At 52.3% G+C, this 27802-nt stretch overlaps 1 protein-coding gene across 1 annotated transcript in view; it reads left to right on the top strand.

Moving 5' to 3' along the window:
• The window catches only part of SLC9A1 (solute carrier family 9 member A1), a 49289-nt gene that overhangs the window by 18004 nt on the left and 3483 nt on the right, over positions 1-27802 (top strand). The window contains exons 2-8 of the mRNA XM_090268877.1: positions 19199-19659; positions 22598-22848; positions 23691-23908; positions 24849-25051; positions 26834-26923; positions 27327-27397; positions 27525-27698. Coding sequence (XP_090125003.1) covers positions 19199-19659; positions 22598-22848; positions 23691-23908; positions 24849-25051; positions 26834-26923; positions 27327-27397; positions 27525-27698 — 1468 coding nt within the window. The remainder of the gene's footprint in view (positions 1-19198; positions 19660-22597; positions 22849-23690; positions 23909-24848; positions 25052-26833; positions 26924-27326; positions 27398-27524; positions 27699-27802) is intronic.

The following is a 27802-nucleotide window of genomic DNA, read 5'->3' as shown; positions in this document are numbered from 1 at the left end:
ATGAAAACGCCCGCAGCAGTGATATTAGGGAGCCAGGCAGGGCCCGCCTGGGAGTGCCCTGTTGGTCGAGGGTAGGGTTTGGGGACTGGCGCCGAGCTCTGGTATTTGCTTTCAGGGTGAGGTTGTGGAGTGACACGTGTTCTGGTGGCTGTGAATGGTAATGCCACAAGAAAGGTGTGGAAATGAGTGACCTTGAATCTTAGGAAGCCGCAGTGGAAGAGCCATTTGAGGTTACCAGGTCCTATTTCCTCATATGTCTGAGCAGACCCAAGGCCCAGAGTTAGGGCAGTGTAGGGACTGGCGTTCAGGGCCAGCGTTCTTTCCGCTACATTGATGACAATAGCCTGCTCCTTTGAACATTCTGAGACAGTTCTATGAGCTCCATCCTTTGGAGAATTGAGAAAATAGTATCCAGAGCATTTGAATCTTGCTCCCTGGCATGTGTCCGCAGTTTGACTCAGATAAACTCAGATAGTTGAGAAATGTCCTTTCAGTTTCAAGTCAGCTTCCTGGGCTTGAAACCTGCCTGGCCTTGCCACTACCAGCTAACCAGCCAGGTGGCATCAGACAAGTGACCTAGTCTCTCTGAGCCTCAAGTTCCTCACCTGTGATGTGGGTATGATAGCTCCCTTCACTCTAGGTATCTGCGAGGACTAAGGCGCCCTCAGTGGGTACTGTCATCATCAACACCCCCATCTCACGAGGAAGGTGCGCCCCCTTGCTGATGAGAACCAGAGCTTCAGCTGAGGTCCAGGCCCTTCTGGGCCTGCCCTTGCCTGCATGGCTGCTTCTCCAGGTCCTCCTGCTGCTTCCAGCAGCCCTGCCTCTGGGCCACGTGCAGAGCCCTGCCCAGGTGGAAGCAGGTGCTGGTGGAGGCTTTCTTTACTCCTCAGGGACTTCTGTCGCGGTAGGCTGGACGGATTCCCAGCCTCCAGCCAGGCTCTCCTGCGCAGCACGTCTGAGCCAGACTCTGGAACATGTGCCTTGAGGATGAGGGCAGCAGCAGGAAGCCGTTTCAGGCCATTCCCGTGGAGCAGCCTAGCGTGAGGGCAGAGGTTGGCCTCTAGGATCAGGCAGTCCTGGGATCAAGTACCGGTTTTGTTGCTTCCTGGCTGTGTGCCATTTGGGCAAGTCTTTAGCCTTAGTTTCTCCTCTGGAAAATGGAAATAGTGCCTTATCTCACGGCATTGCTGAGGCTAAGTGAGAAAGCACAGGGCTTGGTGATAATTATCCCTTTTCATGCTGGCGTGTGAGGCTGGAGGGCTGTACTATGTCTCCCCAAGGCAGCGTGCACAGGTGGTCAGAGGGGCCTTGCAGGCCTGGCCCAGCCGTGGGGTGTTCCTGGAAGAGTTTCATTCCTTCTCACTAGGGTGATAGCCCCTGGTTCCCCTGCTGGCAGAGCACTCATGGAACTAGGCCGTACTGGTTCTGCTAGGGGCCTTCGAGGGAACCAGAGGTTTAGAGTGAGTGGGTAGCTCACCCCCAAGATTATATAGGAAGTGAGTGACAGCCTGACATGATCCGGGGCTCCTGTTCCCACACGGCAGACAGAAAGTCAGGGCTCAGTGCTGGAGGAAGCGTGGTTGGGCCGTGGCTGTGGAGTCCCAAGACCAGCTGTAGGGCCTTGGTTAAGGCCCTTCACCTCTCTCTGCCGTGGTTTCCTTAGCTGCAGAACGAGGGTAGTGATACCTACGTCCGAGAACTCCTAGGAGCACCGTGCAGTTAAGGTGTGTGAAGCATCACAGTGAAGTGCGCAAAAAAAGCCAGTTTAAACAAAGGTGGGAGTAGATGAGGGGTGGCATTGGGTTCCAGGTGAGGTTCAGCTTTGGAATACGAATCCAAGCCACTGCCTTTCTGTGTGATCTCAACCAAGTGCCTGCCCCTCTCTTGGCTTCATTCTTTGCATCTGTGAAATGGAGAGGTATTATTGGAGTAGCTTTAAACAAATTTTTTTTAATAAGAGTTTCTTTGAATCAAACTGACGATTTATGCTGAGGAGCAAGATCTCAGATGTTTCCCCGAATGGTCTTGGGAGGCCCTGCTTCCTCTAACCTCCTGTGGCTTCTTGGTGCCCCTCTTCTGCCCCAGGAGAGGCCTGACCACCCTTTGCTGTTCCTGGAGCCCTGGGCCTTCCTGGCACCGGAACCGAGGCCTGCAGCCGACCGTGTCCTCATCTTTTCTCTGCAGTGTCCTCTAAAGGGCAGCATTCTCTGAGCATGCTCAGCTCTTCATCTGTTTAGTACATCTTCTGGCTCCTAGAGGCCTGAGATGACAAACTGTCCCCAGTGGGCAGGGAGAACCCCTCCAGTGTGCCCTGTGTCCCCCTCCTTCGTGATGCTCAGCCAGCTGGGCTGTTCTTAGGAGATGCGCTGGGGGGACTTTCAGGGCATCCCCTGGAGATGGATGCCTCAGGCACCTGCCTAGGGGGAGACTCTGGCCTCCCCACCCTGCCAGCCAGCTTCAGGGACCTGCAGCTTAGGTTTTAGGTAACCTGCATCTGCCTGGCTCAGCCACTTGTACAGCTCTTGTGACCGATACTCAGGTGGCCTGGAAGGAAGTTTTACAGATTATATAGGGGCCAAGAAGTCAGTGCAGTGGGGCTTCAGAGGGCTTCTACCTCCTCTCCGCCTCCTCCCAGCCTCCCCCCACTTCCCTCAGCACCTCTGGGTACTCTTGCCAGCCAAGGCTGAGCCTAGACCCAATGATGACAGGGACAGGCCACCAAGCTCCGCTTTAGAGGGGCTGCGTCAGTGTGCCCAGTCTCGTGACTCTGGCTGCTTCCTTGGCAACTGTGCGGCCCTGTCTGGGCCTGGGGATCTTAACCCCAAGGGAGGCTCAGGGCAATATCACGGCAGTGATGTGATTTGCCAGAGATCACTGAGTTCAGGTTTAGAACTGGGATAGAAGCCAGCTCCTGGGGTCGCCGGGGTGCAGAGATGGAACCCTGCTCTTTGCTGTGCATTCTTAGGCAGTCCTTTGCTCCCGATACATAATCTCATCAAATCTTCAGAACAACCCTTTGAGATAGAAATGATCATGAGGTCACTTTTCAGATAAAGGAGACTCAGAGGGTGAGTGAGTACCTGTCAGTGCTAGTAGATGGCAGAGCCAGGAAACCAGGCCACCACGTTCTCAAGACCGGGCTCTCTCTTAACCACAGGGCTCCCTGCCTCCCCTGACTCATAGCTGAGTTTGAGTTGAAACTTAGGGCAGATCCCTGAGCCAATGCTCTTGCTTGTTTTTTCAGGTTTTCCCTTCCCAGCAGTCTCACTCAGGATCTCCCAGCCTGCATGTGGGACCACCTCCCCTGGACCGGCCCTCCTTATGGACCAGGCCCAGTCCCTCGGCCTCAGTCCCCAGAGTGCTGGCTGCGCAGCCTCCATGAGCAGCTAGCTGCCTTTGATACAGGCTGCTGCCTGGCTAGCGGGTCCCCCTCTCAGTAGGACCTGGCTGTGGGGCTGAGCTGAGGCCCCAGAGTGAGCCAGGCAGGGAGGGACCCCTGCTCCAGCATGATGTTCCTGCAAAGAAGAGCTGTCACAATGACCACTGCAGTTCTCTAGGTGTTTGTTTTTTATTTTCTCTGAGGGTTTTTTGTTTTTTGTTTAAACCTCCATTCCTTCTTCTTTTTCACAGCTACCCTGGGGCTATGAGCATTGCTTATCTTCATGCTAGATAGGAAGGAGGTGAGGCTCAGGGCAGTATCAGGGCAGTGACGTGATTTGCTAGAGATCACAGAGAAGTTCAGGTTTAGAACTGGGATAGAAGCCAGCTCCTGTGGTAGCAGACCAGGGCACGTTACACTGCCCTGTGCTCCTTGTACGATCTTTTTTTTTTTTTTAAGTATATTTTATTGATTATGCTGTTACAGCTGTCCCAGTTTTTTCCCCTTTGTCTTCCTCCTCCCAGAACCTCCCTTTTCTCCAGCAATTCCTCCCCCTTAGTTCATGTCCATGGGTCATGCATGTAAGTTCTTTGGCTTCACCCTTTCCTGTATTATTCTTATAGTCCCCGTCTGTTTTGTTCCTACCAGTTATGCTTCTTGATCCCCGCACCATTTCCCCATTTCTCTCCCTTCCCTCTCCCTGTTGATAACTCTCCAAATGATCCCCATACCTATGATTCCGTTCCTGTTCTGGTTGTTTGATTAGTTTGCTTTTGTTTTTTTTATTTTCTAGACTCAGTTGTTGATAGTTGTGAGTTTGTTGTCATTTTAATGTTGATAGTTTTGATCTGCTTTTTCTTAAATAAGTCCCTTTAACCTTTCATATAATAATGGTTTAGTGATGATGAACTCCTTTAGTTTTACCTTGTCTGGGAAGCACTTTATCTGCCCTTCCATTCTAAATAATAGCTTTGCTGGATAGAGTCATCTTGCTTGTATGCCCTTGCTTTTCATTACATTGAATACTTCTTGCCAGTCCTTTCTTGCCTGCAAAGTTTCTTTTGAGAAATCAGCTGACATTCTTAAAGGCACCCCTTTGTAGGTAACTTTCTGCTTTTTTCTTGCTGCTTTTTAGATTTTTTCTTTATCTTGAACCTTTGGCATTTTTTTTTTTTTTAATTTTAAATTCCAAATTACATTTTTTTTTAATATATTTTATTGATTATGCTGTTACAGTAGTTCCAATTTTTTCCCCTTTACTCCCCTCCACCCAGTATCTCCCTCCCCCAGCATCCCCCCCCCAAGTCCATACCCATGGTTCGTAAAAAATAACTATCCCTCCCTCTCAGATATTAAGACCCTTTGTAATCTTGTAAAGGACAATGGGCGAAGGTCTCAAGCTCCTCTAGCTGCTTCAAGCTGGACATGGTCGTCGTCCTACCTACCCTTGGGTCCAGAAATCCCTAATAAGAGTGGGGGTGTGGAGGGGAGGGTGGCCTTCCCACATGGGGAAGGATCATGCAGACTCCAGGTCAGTTGGCTGTCTCCGGACAACGGCGTGCTTGGTTTAGCAGGCTGGCATCCTTGTTGTGTTCTGGGGGCAACAGATTTGGCAAAAAGGGTTAAAAAGCATCATTCAATCCATAACTACTAGGTGGCAAAAGGCAGGGATTAATTTTTCAATGTTCCACATTAGGAGAAAAAAAAAAAAAAAAAAAAGGGCTTCTTTGGAGGAAGGTGTGCTAGGCACATCTCTCCTGTCCAAAACCCTTTTGCCCATTTTATTTAGTTTGGGCTGAGGGAAATAGTTTATGTTTCCCCCCTCTCAGACCTCTGGGCCCTTTCTGTCCAAGCCATTAGGATAGAAAAGAGAATTCAGTTTTAAAGTGAAGCCCACAGACCACCCCATTCTTTACCAACTCAGCCATTTAGTTCAGCCAAACTGTTGAGTCTCCGGAGGCAGCGCTGCAGAGAGGATTAAGTGAGGCTTATGCGTACAGACAATCACTCAGGTAATGCGGTCATAGGCTTATGCCCTTTGAAAACAGAAAACACATGTTAATTTATGTAACATAACCAACAAAAAAGTCTCTAAATCTGTAAGACTGTCTTAAAACCTTTGGCATTTTAATGATGATATGTCTTGGTGTGGTCTTCTTTGGGTCCAACTTGTTTGAGACTCTGTGTTTCCTGGACTTGTATGTCTATTACCTTCATCAAATTAGGGAAGTTTTCTTTCATTATTTTTTCCAATAAGTTTTCAATTTCCTGCTCTTCCGCTTCTCTTTCTGGCACCCCTATGGTTTGGATGTTGGTAGGTTTAAAGTTGTCCCAGGGGTTCCTAATCCGCTCTTCGTTTTTTCCATTCTTGTTTCTTCTTTCTGTTCCGGGTGAATGTATGTTTTTTCCTTTTGTTCCAAATTGTTGATTTTAGTTTTCTTCCCATCACTGTTGGTTCCCTGTATACTTTTCTTTATTTCACTTTGTATAACCTTCACTTCTTCCTTTATTTTGTGACTATACTCAATCATTTCTCTGAGCATCCTGATCACCAGTGTTTTGAACTCTGCATCTGATAGGTTGGCCACCTCTGTTTCATTTTATTTTTTCTGGGGTTTTGTTGTGTTTTTTCATTCGGGCCATATTTCTTTGCCTCCTCATTTGGCAGCCTCCTTGTGTTTGTTTCTGTGTATTAGGTAGAGCTGCTTTGACTCCGTGTCTTGGTAGTATGGCCTCATGTAGTAAGTGTCCTGTAGGGTCCAGTGGCACAGCCTCCCCTATCACCCAAGCTGGGTACTCGAGATGTGCCCTTTGTGTGGGCTGAATACACCCTCCTTTTGTAGTTGAGCCTTGGTTTCTGTTGACAGATCAATTGGGGGGATTTACTCAGGCCAGTCAGCTGCAAGGACTGGCTGTGACCACTGACCACCAACTCTTCCCTCTGCAGGATCAGCTGTGTAGGGGCAGGGTGGTGGTGCTTCAGTATGGTCTGTAGCTGTCCACAGGGTGTGCTAGCCCTGGGGTTCTCCAGGTGTTGCAGACCAAGATCAGCCCCCACCTGTGTTTTGTCCAGGGCCACCCTGCCTGAGCTATAAAGCAATCTGAGATGGCTGCTACTTGTGCTGGGCTTGGAGATTCCCAAGTGAAGCCAAGCTATGAATCTAGGCTGTCTGCTGGTAATGCAGGGCCTGGAGCTCACTGAGGCCAGCTGTTGCTTGTTTGAGAGGATTTAGGAAGTTGTGAAGCATAAGCCAGGACCAGCCATTCATATGGAAAAGCAACTTGGGTGGGCCCGGACATTGGGTGGGGCAGAATCTCTGGGGATCTCCAAGGCAGGTCAGACAGTGTTCCAGGGTGATGGAGTCTCAGCTATGGCACCAGCTTGCCAGCTCCAGCTCTGTCTCGATGGATGTGATTTCTTTATTTAATTCCATAGTTGTCAGACTTCCGTTCAACTCAATCTCTGATGTTTCTGGTTGATGGCTGTTTTATATTTTAGTTGTAATTTTGATGTGGTTGTGTGAAGAGGCAAGCCACGTCTTCTACGCCACCACCTTGTTTTGAATATCTCCTTGTGTGATCTTGCTCTGCACGAAGACTGTTCTGGGCCTAGACACTGTGCTGGATGGTGAATGTACTGGTTTTATCCAGTAGCAGAGATCATCAGTCAGATTTCAGAGCTGGAAAGGCTTTCAACACACCTCTGAGGGTGGGGAGACTGAGCCCAGAGAAAGGACCTAGCCAGTTGGTAGTGTTACAGAGTAAGTCCCCCCAAATCCCCAGAGCCTGTGGTTGGGGGGTGGGGGAAGGGGACAGCTTTCAAGATACCTTTGCATATCTATGGCTGGTAGCTAGTGTCTTAGTTATGCAAATGATTGGGTTCTTCCAAGGCCTCAAGAGATGAGAGGGGTTTTGACTATGGAATGGTGAGGAACGAGTATACAGGGCCTGCGCAAGGTTCTGTGAATGGTCAGAACTGGTTACCCTGCCCACTGCGTCACAGGCCACTGTAAGGAATTTAAAAATAAGAGGCAGCAGCCCATTTTAGAGAGAGTTCCACATGGTTTCCAGAGATTAGAGATCTATGCGGTTTGTAAGGGAGAGTGAAAGAGGGACCCACAGAGGTAGAGAACCATGCGGTTTATAAAGAGTCAGGAGTGCACCATGCGGTTTTAGAAGGAAATAGAGATCCACATGGTTTGCAGAGAGGGAACTCCATGCAATTCGCGAGGTGGTAGAGGAGAGAGTGATCCATGGGATTTGCAAGGAAGTGGAAGAAGAGATCCATGCGGCTTTGAAAGGGCAGAGAGAGAACCACGCATGATCCAGTGCAACATGGCACATGTTTTCCTGGACTGTTATATGGAGGCTGATGACATCGTACCCCAGATCCTGAAGGAGAGAGCTGACAGATAAGGGATGGGGAACTTCTGGGCATGTTTTTGGCTTCTAGCATTTGGGGGAGCAAGGGAAGTGCTGGGTCCCGTGGGAGAATGGGCTCTGAGCTGAAGTGCTCACTGCCCTCCCCAAGTTGGGATATTGTAAATAAAGACTTGTTTTCCTCAACACTAGTTGTTGAGTTGTACACCATGACACCACGTGAAAGAACCCCCTTTTGCTCTGTAACAGTAGCAGGGTCTAGACTCAATGGAACTCAAGTTTTCTGATCCCAGCCTGGACTAGGTTCAGGCCCTCCTTCCTCTCTCTGAATGTAGCTTTGTGGTCTCTTGAGGCATTTGGACGTGGGGTGGAGAGGGCTCACCCATCCTGCTAGAATATTCAGGAGGCAGTGGCAGCTGCTCCTGGAGCCTAGATTTAATGACAGTGCTATAGACAGCTCTGCCCCACCCCAGGGTGCTGAGCCAGGGTAGGGGTGGGGGCCTGCACCATGCAGGGCTTTCACATGATCCCCAGGTCAGAGTCCCCTGGTGGCTCTGCCTGGTTCACCAAGTTGACTCAGAATTCCCTCTTAAAGATGTTTAAGGCCTTGTACAATCTGGCCCTGAGTGAGCACTGAGCTGGGAGTCAGCAGTCCAGATTTGAGACTTGGCTCCAGGCTATCCATGTGATCTTGGGTGAGTGTGTGGACCTCTCTGAACATGTTTTTCCTCATCTGTTGCGTGCTGCCCAGTGAGGACCTGAGGAACAGCTGCTTTATGGCCACCTAAGTAGTTATTTCCTCTTCAGCCTTCGCTCTCATTTGCGCCCAACAGAAGTCTTCTACTGTGGCACTCGTTCTCCTGTCCTGCCTTTCCACACGCTTCTTCGCCCAGAAGGCCCTCCCAGTGCCTCCCTAATCCCAGCCCTTCCTTCAGGTTCAGGCCAGTTCAGCTAGTGTTCTGTGCACACAAGCTGAGTGCCAAACACTGCAGATTAGGAAATCAGGCAGGAATTCTGCCCTTGAATAGTCAAGCAGGCTCGGGAACAAGCCTTGACCCTTGCTGTGTGCCATGTTCTGTGCTATGTGCTGGAGGGTCAGAGGTGACTAAGACAGGGTCCATGCCCTTGAGGAGCGGTGTGGCAGGGGAGAGGACAACCAACCACATGCTGTGAGCAGACTCAGTGGGGCCATGTGTCCTGGGTTCTGCAGGACCAAGTGTGACTAATTTCTGCCCTGGCCGGTACTTAGGCAAAACTACTCTCCATCCTGACAAGGTCAGGGGCTGGTCCACACTATCATATCTGTGGTCTCGTGGGATCCTCACAACTTCATGAGGTCATTGAGGCAGGAGATGGTCATCCATTGAGGAGATACTGCTTGTGAGCCTACTGTGTGCCTGGCACAACTCTAGGTGCTAGGGGACAACAGTAATGGGACAGTCTGCCCTCTCGGAGCTTGTGTTCTGAGTGGGGAGGAGCGTCAGTGAGCACGTGCAGACTGTCAGGAAGCGCTGAGTGCTCCAAGAGGATAAAGCAGGGGAAGCCAAGAGACAGGCTTGGAGGAGACCCCCCCTGAGGAGATGGCGTTTGGAGCAGGGACCTGAAAGGGGTGGGGGGAATCTGTCCTTCACCCATGTGATGTAGAGTTCAGGCAGAGGAAACAGCACATGCAAAGGTCTAAGGGTAGAATTGTATTTGTGTGCAAGGAAAAGCAAGGAGGCCAGGGGGGTAGAGGAGGGTGAGTGGAACCAACAGAGTTTGCCACTAGACCGGATGTGGGGTCTGAGAGAAAGGAGTCGGGACGATTCCAGGGGTTGGGGCCTGAACCACTGAGTGATTCTAGGGAGATAGAGACCATTGTAGGAGGAACAGGTTTGGAGGTGGGGAAATGAGAGTTCTGCTCCTGTGCCCTGGCCACTCTGCAGGTCCACCCCTTGGCTCACCCAGACACCCCAGCCTGAGGGTCACCCCATGCCCAGCTCCCCACCTTCGTAAATCTAATCCAGGTTCTGTCATCTGAGAGTCATTTTCTCTTATCTGTGAGGAGCGCCTGACACCCCTTCTTCATCACCAGCCCAGACACTGTGAGGCACCTGAGAGACCCCGGAGCTGGCGGAGCAGCAGAGGGCCCCACACCTTCCCAGGGGCAGCTGTTCTCTCTTCCCACCAGCAACCCCGCCTGAGGTTTGAGGTTTGTTCTCCCCAGCAGCTCCCCTCCCTCCTCTGTAGCAGCTGAAAATGGGCCGCCTGACTCGCTTTCTGCTCGGCTGTTGTCCTGGAAATGGTAGAATCTCTCTTTGTACTGCTTTCCTCTCACCACCTATCTGCACTCCACCTCTAAGCGAGATGCTATCGCACGCAAGTCCAAGTTATATATAATGGGTGTAAGTCATCATTAGGCTTCTAAGCTAAGTGACTTTAACCTGGAAGGGACACTTAAAAACAACAGCTATTTGATATGCTCAATTTTGCAATTTGCATTTTGCATTTTGCAAATTTACCCTACCCCCACCAAAAGGAAAGAAAAGAAAAATCCACCTTCCCATGGCTCTAAAGTTTCTCAAAGTGGAACCTTTTTTATTGAGCCCCTTGTTCCTTCCGCTGCCCCAGGTATGTGGCAGACTGGTTCTTGGAGCCCCTGCTGCTGCCTGCAAGAAGTCACCGACAGCGCCCAGGAGCGTCTGGGTTGGGGGGAGGGAGAACTTGAGCTGGAGGACCCCCACACCTGGGGCCCCAGAAAAGGAAGGGGATAGATAGTGTCTTGAAACCAGACTAATCCCATGTTCTTTTCCAGCTCAGACATTCTGTGCTTTCACCCTCTCCACACTCCCTGGGGAAATTCGCGGAGCCAAGAAGGGCCTCCTTTGCAAGAAATGAGATTTAGGTTTTTCTGCTGCCAGTGTACCACAGGGTCAGGAGAAGGTGCCGAGGGAGTGGACACTGAGGCCCTCTGATTTCACTGCCAGCCACAGAGGCAACGCCTGCCCGGGGCTCTTAGTGACGGATCTCAGTATAAGAAACCTGCCTTCACCTGAATGCTGTAGTGGAGGAACTGACTGTTCAATACTTTATGGCACAGGCAAGGCCTTAAAGACAGTGAGGTCACTCCCTGGGGCTGGGAGAGGGGGTGGGGTCATCCTGGGGCTGAAACACTGCTCTTTAGCGCTGGCTCCTTGGAGCCTGTACGTGGCCATCCCTCTGATGTTCTCTTTACTTATCTTAAATTGGTGATAATAGGGTTGTTGAGAAAATTAAATGAGCTGCTGCGGTAAAGTGCTCAGTGTAGTCTTCCTTATTGAAACAGTTATAGAAAGGTACAAAAAGGTTAAACTGTAGAGCAGAAAAGTTTGGAAACTTGTATCCTGAACTGTTCACAGTGTAGACTTGGGGTTCGGGGAGATGCTTGTCCAGTGGCTGTAGGGAAAGGAGAGTCACTGGGAGGTTTTCTCTTTCTACTTAGATACTGTTAGAAAAAAAGTTTATATGACCATGACTCCATTTAAAATCACCAAAGCAATATATTTCCATTTTGAAAAAAAACAAAACAAAAAAAAAACCAGTGTGTGTCCTGGTCAGCTGCTCGGGACCCAAACCAGATGTGAGTCTCTGGAGCCTGAGGGTCCTGCCCCTCCCCCCTGAGCTGCCGCCCCTACTGGCTGCCTGGAAACCTAGCTCTCGCCAGGCCTGTTGCTGCCTGCCGGGCTCCGTATCTTGTGAACACATAAGGACTGTTTACTGCTCATTCCCGGTCCCTGTCCCTACCCTGCCCCAACTCCTGAGTCATTCTCCACCTCACTGCATGGGGACTCATTCCAGGTGCCTTTTCTGTGGGGGGAGGGGAGACTCTGCTAGAGTGAAATTCATTGAACAATGTTTATGGAGAGCTTAGGTGATGGAGGAGGCCAGGCTGGGTCCAAAAGGTGCTGCCCCAGCTCAGGGTGGGGTGAGGTGGGGTATATGAGACCCCCGGGTAGAAAGGCTGGTGGGACTGAAAGGCAGGACAGGAGTAGGACCTGGATTAAGACTAGGTCATGGGCACCTGGGGCCAGACCCGAAGGTCTGCGACGTCAGCTTGGGCCTCCTGCCTCAGCTCCTGGCTCCAGCTGTGTGCCAGTGTCCCCCACACCGTCCACTCACGTTTCCAGGCTGGCCGGAGGCTTCCAGGCCCTTGGAAGACTTTGAGATTTCTTTTCTTTTCATTTGTTTACACTCTTCCTCTACCACTCCCCTGCCCTCGAAACCCAACTTCGATCCATCAGTGAAGCTTCCATCATTCCCTTAACCTGCTTTTCCTGAGCATCACCTCCGCGGGGCCCAGGGCCGGGTGCTGGGATGCCAAGCTGACTAGAGCACCAGCTGCAGTGCTCCTGGCTCCTCATCTGTGAGGAGCACGTGACTCAGCCTGGGAGGTTCCAGGAAGGCTTCCCAGAAGAGGTGATACCTGCACTGGGGTTTGAAAAGTGGATAGACGTTCAAGGCAAAGAAGAGTTTCCTTCTGTGTGCAGGCAGACAGAGTTTGGGGACGTCTGGCAACTGGAGTACAGGCATTAATGTGGATGGGTGGTTACGTGCTAAGAGCTTGATCAGCTAGCTCCCCAACCCTCGAATTCTGATCAGTGTACAGCAGTCCCTCTCTCTATCGCGGTTCACTTATCGCGGCCTCACTGTATCGCGGGATTTCTAAAAATATTATATTTAATTATTTATCACGGATTTTTTGCTATATCATGGAATTTTGCGGTACTGTATACGTATGTTGTTAGAGTTATGTAGGTTTAAGAGTGTAGAATAAATGTAAGGTTCCTACTTCGCCGAGGGGTCTGGAACGTAATGCCCGTGATAAGTGAGGGAGTACTGTACTTGCTCTGGAGCAGACTCTCCTGCTAGGTCTCTGAGGGGGCCCTGGCAGTCGCTGCACCGCGACTCGGGTCTCCTTGGCTGCTGGGCCGCCTCCAGCCCATGTGGTTTTCCTCTCCTAACCTCTCCATTATCAGTCATCTCCGAGGTTTGTCTGCTACTTCACAGTGTGCAGGGTGCTTCTGTGCCCAGTCCTTTGATCTCGCTTGTCTACACACAAAGAAACTGGGGTCTCTCCATGGTGTAGTGGTTTGCCTAATGGTTACTAGAGGGCAGAGTAGGTCTTGAACCCAGGGTTTGGCCTCCTGGCCCAGTTTTCTTTTTTCCACACCCTCAGGTGGCCCAGCATATGCTGCTTGTGTTCTCAGGGAGCTTTTTAGCTAATTTCTCAGACAGATTTGATGTTCCCGGAGGGTGGGACCCTGTCTCCCTGAGATATGGATTGAAACGAGCAAGAAAATAGAGGTGCTGTTTGGAAGAATGATAGGGAAGGCACAGAGAGAGAGACTCTGCCCCCCACCCCCAGCATGGGGAACGATTCCCACCTAGGTACTCAGCACAGACTGTTTTATGGCTGTTTTTACGGGGCTGGCATGTCGCAGACTTTGAATTCTTTTCCTGTTGATTCAGACAGCTTACTTTTCATTGGTGCAGCGTGGCATAAAGAACTGGCAATAAGGGGGCCTGGGTTCTAATTTTGATTCTGCCACTTCCCAGCTAGGTAGCCTTGGGCAAGTCATCTCACCTCTCTGTGCCTCAGTTTCCTCATCCATCAATAGGAACCAGAGGATGAGATGAGATGAGAGACGTGTAAAAGGCCCCAGCACAGTGCCAGAGACTCTTAAGAGTCAAATCCATGGTTTTCTCCTTCTCTGTACTGGAGGTTGTATCTTGACATGAATCACTTGTTTACATTATTAAAAACTTGTCATTAACTGAGGGACTCCTGTGGGCTAAGAGCTCAAATTAAATGATCTCAGTGACTCTTACAGCCACCCTGGGGGTCGAATCACCACGCCAGTTACAGAGAAGGGACCAAGACGCAAAATGTGTCACAGGTGTTGTGCTAAGGGTCTTTACATGTATCGTCTCATTTACTCTTCCTTACAGAGCTCATATCTGGGAATTGGCAAAAGCTTGGTGAAGTCAGCCTACCTTCCTATTTGTCTTTTTCTTTCTTTGCTTTTCATTTATTTATTACCCATGCATCCATTTGCTGTGTGCAAGTACTTGCTCTGGGCTCTTTAGAGGACACAGACCCAAGAATGACTTTTCTCCTGATTCTCTCTCTCTGACAAACTTCTATTGAATCTTCAAAGCCCTTATTCAAACAGTCCGGACTCTGAGAGCATCACCTGCTCTTGAAATTTCAGAGCCATTCCCACCTCCTTCCTTTTTCTCACACTTCATATCTGAAAGTTAGCTTTATCTCATTTCACAAATAAGTTAATGCCTACTCTATACTGGAAGCTAGAGTTCTAGATGACTCTAGAAAGTTCCCACCCTTAGGGAGCTTAAAGCCCAGTGAGGGACAGATGTATACCAACAGGTCATATAATTTAGAGTAATTCATGTTTTACTTGGGTTTTGAATGAAATTATAATAATTATAGCAGTCACCATTTTTTGCTAACTTTGTTTGGCATTCTTTTACCCTTATTATCTCCTCCTGTACCCTCTGAAACAGGTTTTTACATGTTGGGAAACTGAGGATAGGAGATACAATGTAACTTGCCCATGGTCACCCAGTTGGTCAGTGGCTGAACCCTGATTGGAACCCAGGGCACAGTGGCTAGTGCCACGTGTCTTTGTCTCTGCTCGTCTGGCTGTGAGGCTGTTGAGGCAGCGGCTGAGTCTGGTTTATCTATCTCCCTGCTCCTCATGGCTGATGTTGTTGGTAGGACACTCTAGGCCCAGTGGAGACGAGCTGAGTACAGATCAGACAGGAAGTGGCTGAGCAGTCTGGTCCTTCCCACCTCCTGCCTGAGGAGTTTCATGGAGAAGACTGACCCCTTCTGGCTTGGTTAACTTGGGAGGGCTTCCTGGAAGGGGCAGGCCTAAAAGATAGGATTTCCCAAGGTCTTGACTAGGCCAGTAGAAGGGGAGGAGTGGTGAGACTTCCCTGGAGAAGAACTCATGGAAAGAAATACCACATCTGGCCCTCTGGGAACCATGTGGGGCCTCTTTTAGTTCTAGGTGCTGATGTCCCCTTAGAAACAAAATAAGAATAAAACCAGGAGAAAGCGTGTCTAAGAACACAGACTTTGCCTGGGTTTGAATCAGGTTGCTTAACTTTTTGGTGCCTTAGTTTCTTCATCTATAAAGTGTAGGGGACGGTAATTGTGACCTCTGAGATCTGTGATTAGGTGCAAATGAGTGAAAAAGTATCGAGCACACTGCTGTAAACTGCGGAGTGCCACGCTTTCCTTGGGAGGTATCACCTTTCATTACTGTGGTTGAGACTGGTTGCTGGGGCAGTTGAAGAGGGAGTTAAAGAAATGGAATCGTTGTGCAACCAGCAATCCCTTGGGACCTGGCCGAGTTGCAGCCCCAGAGTCCTCGGGTCCGGAACTAGGGCGGCGAGCCCCTCTTGTGCCCCTGGGTCCCTGGTAACCCAGCACCAGTGTGCCAAGGAGGCCCCTCTTCCCGGCACTCCCTGCTGACTGCCAAGGCCAGGGGAGAGACACAGGAAGGGGATCAGGGGTGTCTGCTCACCCTGGCAGCCAAGGGTGATGTGGAGCAGCCTCGCCTGCCTGCTTCTGCACCAGCCTCAGCAGATGGGGGCAGTTTGAGGAGAAGTAAGTAAAACACTCGCATGGTGCAGAGCACAGAAGCTGTGGAGGAACTGGAAGCCCCTCACCAATTCAAAGTTTGGTCAAGTGTCTGTCCAGTGTGTGTGTGTGTGTGTGTAACAGAGTGTGGGTGAATGTGAGTAAGAGAGATTGGGAGACTGTAAGAGTGAGAATGTGTGTGGGTAGGTGTGTGTGCGTGTGTGTTTCCCTACTACCCCACATCACCCAACTGCCACCTATACTGGACAGAATAAGAAACACTTCTTCCCTCCCCCAGCCTCTTCACTTAAAAGGGGAGCCAGGCCCGCACCGTATCAGCAGGTTTGTCCTGCGGCTGCAAGATGCTGAGTTCCACTCTGTCTCCCGCCCTTGCTTTGGAAGTACCGGACGCCCTCACAGAAAGCCATGGGGTCTGAAAGATCACTGGACTTAGAGCTTCACGGGCTCTCATGGTGGAATTGGTCATGTGACCATTTTTGAGTCTCAGTTTCCCTAACCACGTAATGGAAGATTTGGATGTTCTCCATGGTCCTTCCCGCTCTCAGAGATCTAGATCTGATTCCACTGCTGCCCCACCCCAGATTCCGTGCTGGCGACATCATCCTGCCACAAGTTTGTGCCTTGAAAGTTTTGCCTCATTTCTTGGCATCTTGCGAACTCACCTCAATGCTGGGCCTTTGTCAGGGGTCCAAGGGTTCAAGTGAGCCCCTTTCATCACACCTGGGGTCAGCAAGTTTCCTGCACTTTGAGGAGACACTTCAGGGACGCAGGGTGGGGACGGCTGGTGGAGTCAGGGCCGTGAGGGAGGGACAAGCCAGAACAGGCCGGCAGGCGGCCCCTTCCCTGGGCCTGCACATCTAATGACAGAATCTGCCCCCTTGTCCCTGGAAGCTCTTTTCCCATGGGCAAGGCGCCAAGAGTGGATAGCAGACCTTCCTCCTCAGCCTGGGTTCAGCCCTCCCCTTTCCTGGCCTGCCAGGCCCCAGAGTTGCAGCTGCTCACTGACAGGCAGGGCTGACACAGGAAGACCGGGGGAACCCACTCTGAGAACACGGCTCCAGCCCTGGGTCCTGGGGGAACGCACTGTGTCTGAGTCAGGAGGCCCGGGACCCGCTCCTGGGTGGCCTGGGCATGTCCTGTCTCCTCTGAGCTCCAGGTTTTCTCTCCAATAGGACGCCAGCTGTCTCTTCACCTGGTGGTGGAGACGTGATGGCCCAAAGGTCCCGAGGTTGGGAAAAGCATGGTGATCCCCACGAGCTCTTCACAGAGACTCTGACCCTAAGCCACCTTGGTGTCCCCAGTGCACAACTCCAGCCTAGCTCAGGGAAAAACACTTGAGTAACGGATTACAGTAATTAGCTCTCTCTGCTCTAAGTTTGAGATGCTTTCAGCTAGAGTAGAGTTCCTCCCTTAGACTCTGGGGAAGCCACCGAATCTTGCCGAGCCCCCGCTTTTCTCTTCTGCAAAATGGGGACAGTACCTATTCCACAGGGGTGCTGTGAGGACTTAAAGAGATGTTACGTGCCAGGCTTCCAGCACAGAACCCAGCTAGCTCATGGCACACCTTTAGGAGTAAGGAACGTTCTTCATATTACTGCTCTTGGCTTGTTTCATGTGCCTCCCTCCCACCCTCCCAGGGGCCATGGCTCACTCGTCTCTGGGTCTCCAGTGCGCTCTCCGGCACATCTTAGGGCCGGAAAAACTTTGTGGCATTTTAAAGTTCTAACGTGCTAGGTCAAAGTGGAAGCTATCATCTACCTGCCCTGCACTGTCTCTTTAGACTGCTTTCTCCTTGGGTGTTCATCAGCGCTCAACTCTAGGGCAGGTGGGGTAGGGTGTGGACAAGCCGGTCTGCTGGCTGGAACTGGAGCTGGACTCCTGGCCTTGAGAAGCTTCTTCCTGGCTCATGCCTGCAGGAGGAGCTCTGGTCCCCTAAAGCCCCCACTCTCTTATCTCCACTGGGAGTATGGTACCATTCCTGTATGCACAGGTTGTCTGACCTTGCTGGGTGCCAGGGAGAGAGAGGAATCTGGGCAACCACTGTGGATTGAAGATCATGAGAGACATGACCTGGACAGATGGGAGTGGTCAGGGAATGGTTCCTGGAGGAGCCAGGCAGAAGGATATGGTGTCAGCCACAAATAGTGGGGGTCCTCTCCTGGCCTAGAATGGAGATATGTTTTTCCCCTCAACATGTTTTAAGTGTCTCCTGGGTGCTCGGCACTGCGCCAAGGTTCTGGGCCTAGATAGTATTTTGAGTGCGAGTTGTGACTTGCAGCTAGTCTGACACTACCCAGATCAGTACCTGAGAGTAGGAGGGGCTTTGGACATGGGGCGGGGTGTTTCTCCCCCCCCCACCCCCCCCACCCCCCAGATCTCAGGAGTAATGAGAGCAGAGACCTGGTTAGATCAGCTGTTGGAAATCACGTGGGTAATGACCCAGCCCTGTGCCTTTTCAAATCAGTAGATACTTGTTCATCACCTACTGTGTCCCCAGTCCTGCGAATATAAATATAAACAGATATGGAATCTGCCTGCCCAGAGCTTACAAGGACAGGAGGAAGCCAAGAATTTTCACCTTGAGCAAAGTGCGGTACCTTCTTAACCAAGCTCAACCTGGGGCTTACAGTTCCCAACGTGCAGTGAGATGCCCAGGCCTTCACCCACCTCCCCACCCAAAAAACAACTCAAAAACCCAGAGGGAACTTGGGGCCAAACATGGCATTGAGAGAAACTGTCTCTGAAGGGAATTTTGCCACCTCTCAGCTCTGGGTTTAGAGCCCCAAGGTGGGTCACTGCAAGTGGCCTTCTGCCGCCGCCGGCCAGGACCTGCCTTGGGGAGATGGTTGGTGGGTCTCAGGCGGAGGGGCATGTCCAGGCCTTGATAGGGAGTGGGCATTGGAAGGGTTGACTTACAGAACTGGGGGATTTGATGGGAGCCGGGAGGTCTGCCCCTAGAGTCTGTCCTGGTTCTGCTACTGATTTGCTGTTGTGACCTTGGGCAAGTCCTTTCTCTTTTCTGAGCCTCAGTTGCCCCATCTTCAAAGTAGGTGAGGCTGGGCTAGAAATAGGGTGACAAGTAGGTTTTGTCTCACATGCGAAACTGATTGATTGCTGTTGGTTTCTTAAGCAGCTCTCTGGGCTTGGCAGGGAAGCATGCAAGTCTGGGACTGGAGGTCGCTGCCTGCATTCTGCGGGTTTGCAGTCTCCAGGTGGTATGATCCCCAAGCTCCATCCTGCACGGATATTCTTTGATTCTTCTGTGCTTCCTTCTATCTCCTGTGTCACTTCTCCACCAACCTGTGGTCTGCCTTCTGCTTAAACACCTTCATGATGGGGGAACTCATTCTCTTCCCTCAGACAGAATTGTTAGATTGTCATGCCTGGTCTTGAGCTCACATCTGCCTCCCTGAACTTGTGCCCGGAATGATGGATGGCTTGGGTTCAGGTGTAGGTAACGCCCTTGGGTACTTGGAGCCTCAGTGATGGAAATATAATTTCCACCTTGTGGAGGCATACAGAGAGCTGCTGCTTTCTGCTCTTTTATGAGCGTGACAGAGCTAACATCTGTATATCCCTTGGAAAAAGCACTTTAAAAACATTGTCACTTAGCTTATACGGCAACCCTGTGAATCCTGTGGTATTATCATCACCTCCATTTTATAGCAAGGAAGCTGAGGTTGGAGAGTTAACAGAGCCGCCCCCTGGGGCCAAGCCGCGTCCCTGTCCCCAGCCTTCTGTCCTGGCTCCCCACAGCACACAGCCTCCCGTTCTCTCGCCCTCCTCAGGTTTCCATGTGATCCCCACTATCTCGAGCATCGTCCCGGAGAGCTGCCTGCTGATCGTGGTGGGGCTGCTGGTAGGGGGCCTGATCAAGGGTGTGGGCGAGAAGCCCCCCTTCCTGCAGTCGGACGTCTTCTTCCTCTTCCTGCTGCCACCCATCATCCTGGATGCGGGCTACTTCCTGCCGCTGCGGCAGTTCACAGAGAACCTGGGCACCATCCTGATCTTCGCCGTGGTGGGCACGCTGTGGAACGCCTTCTTCCTGGGCGGCCTCATGTATGCCGTGTGCCTGGTGGGGGGCGAGCAGATCAACAACATCGGCCTCCTGGAAAACCTGCTCTTTGGCAGCATCATCTCGGCCGTGGACCCTGTGGCGGTGCTGGCCGTCTTTGAGGAAATTCACATCAACGAGCTGCTCCATATCCTCGTCTTTGGGGAGTCCCTGCTCAATGACGCCGTCACTGTGGTGAGGGGGTGGGGACCGCACCCACGTGCACACGGGACACAGACCCGAATCCGAGTCCAGAGTGACCCACATTCGCCTGCTAATAATAGTAATAAACAGCCAGTGTCCACGGCTGCTTACTGTGTGCCAGGCAGCATGCTGAGCATGAGACACGGGTGATTTTATTTCATCCTCATGGCAACCTTAGGAGGTGCTTAGTATTCTCACTTTATAGAGGAGTGATCAGGCCCAAAGAAGGTAAATAACTTGCGAGGATATGACAGAACCAAGGTTGGAAGCCAGGTCTGTCTGACTCCAAGGCCCGAGTTCTCGGCCTTACCAGGTCATATGCTCTGTTCCTGACTTGGATTGTGATAGATCTTGGTTAAATTACTTACCCTCTTTGTACCTCAGTTTACCCTTTAGACCATTTAGTCTGGAAGGGGCATTTCAGCTTTCATGTTGGCTGGGTCTTAAGTTAGAGCTTGATTTGTGCAGAGTTCTGGGGCAGCGGTTGTGGAAAGGAACCTTGTCCCCAAAACCTCCAGAAAGTGACTAAAATATGTTGGCCTGGGTTGGCCACTTCGTCTACTGAGTGACCTTAAGCAAGTTACTGTACCTCCCTGGGCCTCACCTTGACCGCTGCAAAGTGGCAAAGGATTTAGTGCTTTCCTCCCAGGGTCTAGGGAGGATAGACAGTCCCAAAGCAGGGCCCACACACGGCAGCTCTACATAAGCCTGCATGCGCCCTTCCTCCCAGCCAGCTTCCTCGGGAAACAGATACGTGTATGTCCACATTCACCTTGTGTTGTGAAAGCCTCCCCGTCCCCATCCCAGCTGGACCCCTCAGCAGCTGCACACAGAGGAAAACACAAGGACATGTGTGCACACCCAGCGCATGCTTGTACATGCACTTCCTCTTCACCCCCAGCCCCCTCAGGAAGCTGCACCTTAAAGGAGAAACAGACAGTGGTGATCGGCTGCCGCAGCCCATGCTTCCTCTTCTTACCCACACCTGCCCGCGTTGGCGCCTCACGAGGCTGGTAGAGCAGCAACCTGGCTTGAGCAGGCAGGCCTCGGTCCGGGCCTCTTTTAGCAGCCCTCTCGCCCAGGGTTACCACATGAGCCTCGTTTCTCCATCTGTAACAGGGATTGCAATACTTAGCCTGTCATCCTCCCAGGGTCCTTGCAGGAGTCACACTCACTAATGTCTGAAACCACTTGGCGCCAAAGATAAAGTCCTTTCCTTGGACCTGGGTGTTGGGTTGGCACTACCAGGGAGCAGCGGGACGTGGTGTGTTAAGTGGACACCTCACTCTGGCCCCCTTGGGCCATAGCCACGCCTCGCCACAGCAGTGCCAGCGGTGGTAGTAATCACTGGTGTTCATTGAGCACTTCCTGTCAGAATACATATTGCCTCATCTAATCTGTACAGAAGCTCCATGAGGTGGGCACTCTTGTTATCCCTTTTTTTTTTTAAATGAGGAAACTTGGACACTGAGATGCTGCTAACTAACTCATCTGAGGTCACATTCTCTGATAAGGGATGTGACCAGGGTTCAGAGTTGCACAATCTGAGTCCAGAGCCCAAGCGCTTACCACTATGCCATACTGCCTCCCTAATCCCAGGGAGAGCAATGCCAGGCCGGGAAGGAGGACCTGGTCCTTTATACCTGCCCCATTGGCCAAGGTGGCATGCCCTGAGGACTCCTGCAGGCCAGGAGTGAGTGTAGGTAGCCCAGGGGTGAGAACGCACCTGCCGTCTGCAGCTGTCCTGCCCAGTCTCCCAGTCACGCCCTTTCTGGAGCACCTGGTTTCCCAGACAGTAAACCTGAAGGCTGCCTCAGAGTTGCATGGTCTCAGAGCAAGTTGCCTCCCCCAGCCCACCCTCCCCGCCTTCAGCTGCTGCCCAGGTACTGGGAGCTTTGGAGGGTTCCCTCTCAGGGCTCCTCAGCAGCCCCCACGCCTGGAAACTTTCCAGCTGGTTTCCTGGCAGAGTTGTCTAGGAGTAGGCCAGGGAGCCAGCACCTAAGAGGGGGAAGAACCTCAAAGCTGAACCTTCCAGGGAGGCCCTGCCTAGTGCTGTCAGAAAGTAAGTTCTAGGCCCAGTTTTGCTGGGCCCTCTAGAAAGTTGCTTCACCACTCTGAGCCTCAGTTACAGTTAGCAAGGGAGCAGGCACCCTTGGCCCACCTACCTCCTGGGGCTGTTGTGTCTCAGGCAGCATGACCATCGTCAAAGGGCTCTGCAGTGTCTTAAGTGCTACTTAACTGTCTGGCGGTAGTGTTACAATGACTGTTTATTTCCCAGTCCAGGAGGTGGGGGGGACAGATGCTAGTTCCATGGCATCTGAACTTGGCTGTTCATTGCAACCACCTGCGGAGCTTGTCATGGAGATTTCCGGGGCCTGCCTCCAGAGGCTCCAAGTAGGGTATGGCCTGGCCTTAGGCATCTTCAGGAAGTGTCAGAGGTTAAGAAGTCCTGTTGTTCATTGTCTGAACTTTCCCTGCTTTCTGCTGAAGGAGGGACATGTGGTGCCCGTGTAGCTGACACTGTCACGGGCACCGCGCTAGACATTCTGCCTTTGCAAACTAATTTCATCCTCACAACAGCCCTGGGAGGTTGGTACTGTTACCCCCATTTATGTGGGCAGGAGAACGAGCACCGGGAGATTGAGTAATTTGCCCATGTGTGTGCTAGGAAGCAGCAGAGCCAGAGTTGCACCTGGGCAGGTTGGCTTCAGCACCTGTGCTTGTAACCAGCGTGGTACTGTAGGTCCCAAGCAAGACCCTCCGGCCAGTGGTTCTGAGCACCTGTTCGGCACTAGGGTTTCTCTGTCACCATGTGGCCTCTTCTTGTGGCTGTGGTCATTGGAGGGGACAGGATCACCCTAGTCTGACCCAAGGGAGCCTTGGGGCAGGACCGTGCCCTCCTCCTGACCAGCCCGCACACCTTCCCCAGGTCCTCTATCACCTCTTTGAGGAGTTTGCCAACTACGACCGCGTGGGCATCGTGGACATCGTCCTCGGCTTCTTGAGCTTCTTCGTGGTGTCCCTGGGCGGGGTCTTTGTGGGCGTGGTCTACGGGGTCATCGCCGCCTTCACATCCCGGTTCACTTCCCACATCCGTGTCATCGAGCCGCTCTTCGTCTTCCTCTACAGCTACATGGCCTACCTGTCTGCTGAGCTCTTCCACCTGTCCGGCATCATGGCGTGAGTCTGGGCTTAACATGGGGCGGCCACCCGCCGGGATTCCCTGGGCTTGTAGGGCCTCCAGGAAGCTCTCCAGGGCCCAGCCTCCAACTCCAGGGAGGAGACCCAAGCTCCACGCCCTAGGCCCTGGGACTGCCTCTGGAGGCACTGAGTTTCAAGTTCTGGAAGTCCAGCTTCACTACTTCTTTCCTTCATCTGTCTCAAGGAGGCGCCTTGGGGTTAGCTGGACACAGGTGCTCCCGTTCACTGGTCCCCTCAGCAGCCCCAGCAAGGAGGCTTGAGGCTCCTGCTGAAGTGAGGAGTCCTGAGGCCTCAGTGGGTCCTGAAGTCAGAGGCACAGGTGTTCCCAGTAGGGAAGGGCTTCGGGAGTGCAGAGGTGGGGCTGGAATGGAGGATTCTGGGTGACAGTGAGAAAGCCGACCAGTGGAGCCCAGGTGTGGGCTCCAGGCAGGGAGCACTTGGGCTGCTGCTTGGAACAGAGCTCCCTGTGGGGACCCCCATGCGTTAAGGGGACACCACACTCGGGGATCAGGGGGAATAAACCGTAGGCCACAGACATGTGTAATCGATTTCCTGTTAGGCGCAGGCTTTGAAGTTGGCCAGACCTTAGTTTGTGTCTTAGCTCTGTCACTCGCCTGCAGTGTGACAGTGGGCAGGAGACTGTTTTCCCTCATCGGAAGAATGTCTGTGGGGTTGAGTGAGAAGCTTAAGTGAGAACAGGTGCAGAAAGCCCATGAGAGGCGCTCAGTCAATGGGCAGCTGTCAGCCTCCCTGGCAGCGGAGGGGCCCCGGGAAGGTGCAGCTCTTCTCTGAACCCTGAACCCCGGCTTCCCTCACCCCAGACTCATTGCCTCGGGAGTGGTGATGCGCCCCTATGTGGAGGCCAACATCTCCCACAAGTCCCATACAACCATCAAGTATTTTCTGAAGATGTGGAGCAGTGTCAGCGAGACCCTCATCTTCATCTTCCTCGGCGTCTCCACCGTGGCCGGCTCCCACCACTGGAACTGGACCTTCGTCATCAGCACCCTGCTCTTCTGCCTCATCGCCCGAGTGCTGGGTGAGGTCCCCGGGCCCGAGCCAGGGGAGGTGTGTGTGATTGGAGGGTTTGGGTGTGTGGGGGGCGTGTGTGCGCATGTGCGTGTGTTGTGTGTGTGGAGCGCCTGGCTGCTCCCCGCACCGCTGGTTCCCAGGGGCTTCCTCAGTCCTCCCTCCACAGCGCCACGTGCTGGGCCCTATGCTCACAAGTCAGTCACAGTGCGTCAGAGCGGAGGGGCCTACCAGGATCTGAGGAGGGGACCGAGGCCCACACAGCCCAGGTCTGTGCGTGTCCTCTGTGCTGTCCCAGGGCACAGATGACTTCAGCGCTTGCAAAACTGTGTGCAGCTCCTCCAGACCTGTGCTGCCACCTGGGGCCACCCACGGGACCAGGCCTCGGGTCCTTGGGTTCTGCTTATACTTTGCAGGCACACCTCACCTCCGTGGCTACCTTGCTTCCCAGTCTGGGCCTCACTGACCTCTCTGAGGTCCTGAGCCTGACTGGGCGTCACAATTCCTTGGTGTACTGTTTTAAAATACCTCTAATCCTGGGTCTCATCCCCCGTAGATTCTGTTTCTGACGGTTGAGGTTGGACCCAGACCTCTGCATTTTTAAATTTTGTATTATAGGAAATTTCAAAGCAGAGAAAAGTGGACCCCATATACCCATCGTATTTATTTAATGGGTATCACTCTGTTTCATCTCTTTTCCCATCATCCAACCTTTGGCCACTGGAGGCCTCTGTGATGTCTCTAAAGTATATCCAGGTTGGGGGCCCCCTTAAGGATCCACCCAGCTCTTGGATTGAAGGCTTCAGAGCACCCTAGGCTGAGGGACCCAGAAAATGAGTGAGCTGGGTGGGCTTATCAGTGGAGGCTTCCACCAGACAGAGAAGTTTCTAGTGCAGAAGCCAGGAGGGATTGGAGTCAGCCTGACCCCTCTTCCCCCCTCTCCGTGGCAGGTGTGCTGGGCCTGACCTGGTTCATCAACAAGTTCCGCATCGTGAAGTTGACACCCAAGGACCAGTTCATCATCGCCTACGGGGGCCTGCGAGGGGCCATCGCCTTCTCTCTGGGCTACCTCCTGGACAAGAAGCACTTCCCCATGTGTGACCTGTTCCTCACTGCCATCATCACAGTCATCTTCTTCACCGTTTTTGTGCAGGTACTGGACAGGGTGGAGCAGCCCTGCCTGGGGACCCTGACTCTGCCAGTGGAAAGAGGAAGCTCGTGACCCAAGAGGAGGCCATGGGATCTAGTCCCAGCTCGACCAATAACTTGCTTCACAACCTTGGGCAACCCACTTCCCCTTTCTGGGCCTCAGTTTCCTCAATTGTTAAGGGGAAGTTGTAATATAAGTTTTTTTTTTTTTAATTTATTGATTTTGGAGAGAGAGGGAGACAGAGAAACATTGATTTGTTGTTTTGTTTTTCCACTTACTTATGCATTAATTGGTTGATTCTTACATGTGACCTGACTGGGGATCAAACCTGCAACCTTGGCGTATCAGGACAACATTCTAACCAGCTGAGCTACCGAGTCAGGGGAAGAGGGAATTGTGATAATGAGTCATTCTGAGAAGACCAGTTGGAATATAAAGGAGCGAGAATACTGCTTAACTTGGGAAACAAGAGGGAGAGAAGTTGGTACAGTCAGCAGGCCCCCAGTGCTTACTGTAGGGCTTTAGGGAAGTGATTTAGTGTTTTAGGATCTCAGATTCTGTATCTGTAAGATGGGAATAATGACACAACACAGGGAACTGGAAAGGTTGCTGAGCCAGGCAGCAGGAGGCCTGGAGTCAGCCCAAGCTCTGCTGGTCTCTTCGTGACCCTGGGAAATACCCTCCTCCTGTCTCTGGGTCTGTTCTCCATCTTTGAAGTGAGGGGACTGGACTAGACGATCCTGAAGAATCTTTCCATCTTGCTTCTCAGTGACTTCTGTGCACTTGAATGACCCAGGCTTAGCTGAGAGCCCACCCCCATCCCACCTGTAGTTCCCAACGAAGCCCAGCCTGGGATTGTGCAAATCCCACCTTGCCTGATCTGTGACCTTGGGCAAGTAAGAAAACACTCTTGTCTGGGCCTCCGTTTCCCTGCCATCCCTACTATCCCCTCCGTCTTTCCCGGACACTCATCCTTGCAAACATTGTTGCCTTCTCAGGAGAAAATAATGTAGAGGACACTTCTTGTGGCTGGACTTATTTTCTGTCCTTTAAAAGGAAAGGGGGCTGCCTCTCTTTTTCCTCTTGCGCTGCTTTCATCTCAGAAACATTTTATCACCTTGACTTTGCAGCTGTATATGCTCATGGTTTACAAAGTCCATTTCAATGAAAGTAGCACTGAAATAACCATCTCCCTGCTTGAGTTTGAATCCAGCTCTACTACTTCTTTGAGACTTTAGACATTTACTTAACTTCTCTGGGCTCCAGTTTCCTCATCTGTAAAATGGGGACAATGAAAGGACCTACCTCTTATGGTCGTTGTAGGTATTAAAAAGCTAATACTAGGGAAACACAACTGGCTCTGACGCGTGGTCATTGTGCAGTGAAATTAGCTGCTTCCGCCATAACTAGGTGCCCCTTGGTCACCATCCTGCAAGGCAGGCAGAGCACAGGTGGTTCTCCCCGGTATCCAGGCCTGACTTCCCTAGGGTTGTAAAACGTGCCTGCGGTGGAGCCCACACCTAAATCCAGGCCCTTGACACCCAACACAGGCTAGATGACCAGCGTGAGTCATTTGGCTAGATGGCTTCTCAGACCTCTCTGCATCTTCGGGACGAGCAGGCCTTGGGGACCTGCCTTTGTAGAAGTGCTGGCATGGAGGTTGAGAGAATGGGGACCTCAGAGCAGAGGGCATCTCAGCCTCAGGCCCTGGGGGGCGGCGGGAGGCTCCGTGACCTCCTCGCCACAGTAGGAGAAATGAAGGGCCTGACACCCACCTCTCTCTAGGGTATGACCATTCGGCCCCTGGTAGACCTGTTGGCTGTGAAGAAAAAGCAAGAAACAAAGCGCTCCATCAATGAGGAGATCCACACTCAGGTACTGGAAGCTGGGCCCTCAGCCGCAGGAGAGGGCTTGGGGAGAAGCTAGGACTCAAGTCTGTGTCCTCGGTCAGGACCACCAGGTGGTCTTTAAGCCTTTTGAGGCCACCAGGTCTTGTCATAGGGAGGTGTGGTATGAGCAGCTGGGAGCCCGAGGAGGGGGCACCAGTCACATGTGGGTTTGGAGAAGGGAGGTCAGCCATGCCCCAGTGGCAGAGGGTTTGAGGTGCCACTGAGGTTCACAATGACCGAGGTGTAGGCGCCACCTCCTGGCTGCTCCCAGAACTACAGGGATGGTCTGAGCAGAGCAGCGCTAAGTTTGAAGGTGGGGGTCTATTCAGAAGTCTTGGTAGGGAAGGAGCCCAGTAGTGAGGCTTGACCTGGCCCTGGGCCCATTTCAGTTCCTGGACCACCTTCTGACAGGCATCGAGGACATCTGTGGCCACTACGGCCACCACCACTGGAAGGACAAGTAGGTGGCAGGCCTGGTGGGCAGGTGGGTGGGGAAGTGGGGAAGGGCAAGTAAGAGTCTCCCAGGGCCTGGGCACCTCCCCACCCCTAGGAGCTCGCGCCATCCACCGTTTCCCTTCTCCCACCAGGCTCAACCGGTTTAACAAGAAGTATGTGAAGAAGTGCCTGATAGCTGGTGAGCGCTCCAAGGAGCCCCAGCTCATCGCTTTCTACCACAAGATGGAGATGAAGCAGGCTATTGAGCTGGTGGAAAGTGGGGGCATGGGCAAGATCCCGTCTGCTGTCTCCACCGTCTCCATGCAGTGAGTGCTGACTGCCAGCCCCGGCAGCTCCTGCACCCACACACCAACCCCTCAGTGCCAGCCTGGGGCAGGCCACCCTGGGGGGCGGGGGCAGTGAGCGGGGC

This window comes from Furipterus horrens, unplaced genomic scaffold, assembly GCF_987537825.1.
Source record: "Furipterus horrens unplaced genomic scaffold, mFurHor1.1.pri manual_scaffold_3, whole genome shotgun sequence".
Classification (NCBI taxonomy): Eukaryota; Metazoa; Chordata; class Mammalia; order Chiroptera; family Furipteridae; genus Furipterus; species Furipterus horrens.
The sequence above is the reverse complement of the archived record's forward strand: the minus strand, read 5'-3'. Positions and strand labels throughout refer to the sequence as shown.